General features: G+C 55.6%; 1 protein-coding gene across 1 annotated transcript in view; it reads right to left on the bottom strand.

Annotated features, from left to right (window-relative positions):
- The window catches only part of DCHS1 (dachsous cadherin-related 1), a gene marked incomplete at both ends in the record, with an annotated part of 31,816 nt that extends 29,068 nt beyond the window's left edge, over positions 1 to 2,748 (bottom strand). Inside the window, 1 exon segment of the mRNA XM_009578276.1 lies at positions 2,685 to 2,748. Within this exon segment, the coding sequence (XP_009576571.1) occupies positions 2,685 to 2,748 (64 nt within the window).
- Positions 2,749 to 4,221: the final 1,473 nt, after the last annotated feature.

The following is a 4,221-nucleotide window of genomic DNA, read 5'->3' as shown; positions in this document are numbered from 1 at the left end:
GAGAGGCGGCCGGACGTTTTGCTTAGCGTCCCTGCCGCTGTGTGGAGAGGGAGTGGGGCTGTGGCCCGCGCCCCCCCCCAGCCCGAGCTCTCCTGCCCAAGGCAGGCAGTGCCTGCAGACTGCGGATGCCCTGCGTGTGCGTTCCGTGCTGGCCGCCCGCCTGCGGCCAGCCCGCGCTCAGCAGGGCCTGACACAAGCCCCGAAGTCAGCGCGGATCCTCGCTGCGGCTGGGGTGATGTCTCCTGGGGACTTCTCTGACAGGCAGCACCGGGTTTTGATCAGCTCCTAGGTATGGCAGACGCCTCAGTCTCGCTGGCACGTGTAGCTGGGACCCATGGCTGCAGACTGCAGAGCACGCGCAGTCTGGGACATGGTGCACGTTTTTAGCTGTGAGGATAATTAACCACCAAAAGGGCTCATCAAGGCCTGTGGTGAATTCATCACTCCTGGAAATTTTTAAACCAAGTCTGGATATTTTTCTAGGAACTTTGCTAGAAGCTAATGCAGGGCAGCCCCAGGCCCTGTATTTAGCGCCCACCCCAAATCTTGGATCAACAGCTGGTTTTACTGGAGCTTCCTTACAAGGCTCCTGATGTTTGCCTGAGAAATAAGAGGGAAATGGGGTCAAGCTGTCCATGGAACAGCCCAGGAAACACTCCATTCAGGGTTGTGCAAGGCCTGCTGCTTGAGTATGTGGGAGCAGGAGTCAGAGCTCTGAGCCTGAATGGAGCCCCTACAGCACCCTCACCTCTGACTTCTTTGACCATCCTGCAGGGCCAAGAGTGCCTGTTCCCAGGAGGAGCTATGTGAGAGGAGAAAGGAGAGAAGGAGAAGGCTGCAGCTGGGAACAAGACACCTGCATGAGCTTGCAGGGTCAGCATGCAGATACAAGACGTGGACAAAGCTGCGGGGTCACCTCATCTGCACAGGACACCCGCACAAGCTCTCAGGATCACCACGGATACACCAGGCACAATGTGCAGAGGTGAAGTGCGTGCTGTGTTTCTGCCCAAGACTACAGTATGTGCAGCTGCAACCCCATGTGGCAAGAACAGAAGTGTTCACAAAGTGCAAGTGCAGGGAGACTTCCCGTATTGGGTGATAATTTTCTGTGTCGTGTCGTCGGACAGCAGTGATACCAGAGCCCCGCGCTCTCTCCCCACGGTGGGACTCCAGAGGGTGCTCCGTGAGGCCAGGAGTGTGGTGACCATGGAGCTCTGACATCAAGAGTCCAGACGTTCCCATTCACAGACCCAGCCACATCAGCAGTGAGAAGGAAGCCACGGTGAATTGTTTCTATGGTTCGTTGCGTTCTCTGTTGAAGACCTACTTCTAATCACTGTTACTACCCCTGAGTAAGGCCCTTGTAAGACTAAGGGGCAGCTGGTCTCAGAAACCCTCTCTGTACTGGTATTGGTGGGTGGACCAGGCAACCCATCCCCTTCTTGGATAAACCAGCTGCACGGGCAGAGTGTTTTCTGGCCTGTAGCTTTCCTGTTCTATCCTGTAGGACCCCATTCTCCAAAGGGAAATCCTTTGCCATCAGGAGATAATGGCTGCATGAATGCATCCCGCTATTGCATATGGGATGTGTTTCTGACAGCAATCAGCTCCTTGGTCTTGAAGAGAGAGGGAGATTGAGACTCAGGGTCCTGCAGAGTATCCTGCTCGAGTCCGGAACGGGGCCAGGTTTTCTGAGCAGCACAGGGCCAGTGCTCCTGCCTGTCTTTCAGCCTTGTTAAGATGTGCTTGGCTGCATGCACGGTATTTCTCTGGAACCTGCTGCAGCTGCGCATGGTACATGGAGCACTACTCTCCCTCCGTGCCTCGTCCTCTCATTCTGCCTTCACAGCCTCACATAGAGCCCACTCAGCCCAGCGCAGCACTAGTGTCCCCCAGCACTGCACACCGTGCTAGCCATGGCCAGGTCCGGCCTGCCACAGGCTACTACACCTCTCCCATGTCCCACAGCACACCCCATCCCTACCTGCCTCTTGTGCCCCACAGCTCCATCATGTCCCAGACCCCATACAGATGCTCCCATGGGCACTAGGACTGGCGCCTTTCTCTTGTCACCCCCAGTGACACCTCCATCACCTCCCCGTATTGCCAGCTTCCGTCACCGTCCCCTATCCAGGGTATCTCCCTGGCCATACAGTGGTGCCCAGAGCTCTGCTGTGGCTATGCAGAGCCGGCACCTGACCACGGGCTGGAGAGCATAGCCTGGGCTTGAGGCACTTGATCTCCCTTCATCTCTGCCTTCCCCCTCGCAAGGCAGCAAGCAAGGCAACGCAGCACGGCCTCAACCCGTGCGGGTGTGCTGGCAGTGCCCTGGTTCAGGGCCAGCCGGAGCTGGTTGCTCTCCAGCAGAGTAGGGTTCAACAAAAATGCAAAAATGTGGAATTCCTTGCTTCAGGGCACAGTGATATCGAATTGTATAGATTCAGAAAGCAACCACCCACATTCACAGAGAAAAATCCACCAAAAGCTTTAAACACAAGGACATCAATGCTGGGCCAGGAAATCCCTGGGTTGAAGCTGGGACAGTGTGCCAAGGAGGCAACAGTACCTGAGGGAGGCCTCTGGATCATAGACCCTGGGTCTCACAAAGAACCTCAATTTCCCAGGCCAACCAGGGGTGACACACAGCTGGATCTGCTGATCACTAGCAAGGGAGAACTGACTGAGGATGTGGTAATCAGCGGTAGCCTTGGCTGCAGTGACCATGAAGTAGTAGTGTTCAGGATCCTAAAGGGAGTGAGGAAGGAGAGTAGCAGAGAGTACAGATCCTGGACTTCAAGCAAGACTTCAGCTTATACAGGGAACTGGTCGGTGGGAGGGATCCCATGGGAGGCAGCTCTGAAGGCCAAGGGAGCTCAGGAAAGCTGGCAAGCCTTCAGGACAGCATACTCCAGGCACAAGAACAGTCCATCCCAGTACTCAGGAAAACAAGGAGACATATCAGCAGATGGCCTTGGCTAAGCAGCGACCTTAGGGCTAAGCTGCAACGCAAAAAGGCAGCATATGGGAGGTGGACGCAGAGGAGAGGCAAGCTACAAAAGAGGAATTTATAAACATTGCCCAGGCGTGTAGGGGTGGTGTCAGGAAAGTCGAAGTTCGAGTGGGGTTGAGACTTGCAAGGAAAATGGAGGGTGCTAAGAAAAGCCTCTACCACTACATTGGTAGCAAAAGGCTGAATAAGGTCCCATTTCCGAATGCGGTGGGTGATTTAATGACAGCAGACACAGGTAAGACTGAGACACTCAATGCCTCCTTTACCTCAGTCTTCACCAACAAGGTCTCCCAGGGCTCCACGCTTTTTGAAAGGGTTCAGAGAGCTACGACAGGGATGAAGACTGAGTCAGGATTTCTTCAGTGAACTTGATCCATACGGATCCATGGGATCCAACAGGCTGCATCAATGGATACTGACAGAAATGGACTTGCAGAGCTGCTCTTTCAAATGTGGTGGAGATCAGGGGAGATCCCTGACAACTGGAGGAAAGCAAATATTGCACCCCACCTTCAAAAAAGGCCAAAAGGATGATCTGAGGATCTACACGCTTGCCAGCCACACCCAGTTGATCCCTGGGAGAATCACGGAGCGAGTCCTTTTGGAGCGTGTTTTTGGCCACATGGAGGAGCCTGGGAGGGGAACAGTCAGCACGGATTGACCGTCCTGTTTGCTTTCTGCAATGCAATGATGGGATCTGTGGTTGAGGGGATGACAGCTGTGGATGACAATTGCCTTGACTTTAAGAAGGATTTTGACACCTTCTCCCACCATCCTGGTATCCAAGGCGGGATGCTATGGTTTGGAGGGCTGGACAACCGGGTGGGTCACAAACAGGTTGGAGGGTTGGGCTCAGGGGGTGGTGGTTCATGAGCCAAGCTCTGCCTGGAGTGGTGGTGACAAGTGGAGCACGCCAGGGACCAGCCGGGGGACCTCTCCTGCTTAACATCTCCAGCAATGACCCAGTGCAGGCACAGAGCGCACGCTCGCCAAGGTTACAGACGGCACCGCGCTGGGGAACACGCTCGAGGGCAGGACTGCACCCCGAGGGCCTCGGGCAGGCGGGAGGAATGGGCCGACAGGAACGGTGTGAAACTCCGCAAGGACACACGCCAAGTCCTGCTCTGGGAAGCAGAGCACCCCTGCAACAGCACAGGCCGGGGCTGCCAGGCTGGGGAGGCAGCTCCGGGGAAAACGTCCTGGGGGCC

Source organism: Fulmarus glacialis, unplaced genomic scaffold (assembly GCF_000690835.1).
Source record: "Fulmarus glacialis isolate BGI_N327 unplaced genomic scaffold, ASM69083v1 scaffold11485, whole genome shotgun sequence".
In the NCBI taxonomy this organism is placed as follows: Eukaryota; Metazoa; Chordata; class Aves; order Procellariiformes; family Procellariidae; genus Fulmarus; species Fulmarus glacialis.
This window is presented reverse-complemented; position numbering and strand designations above follow the sequence as displayed.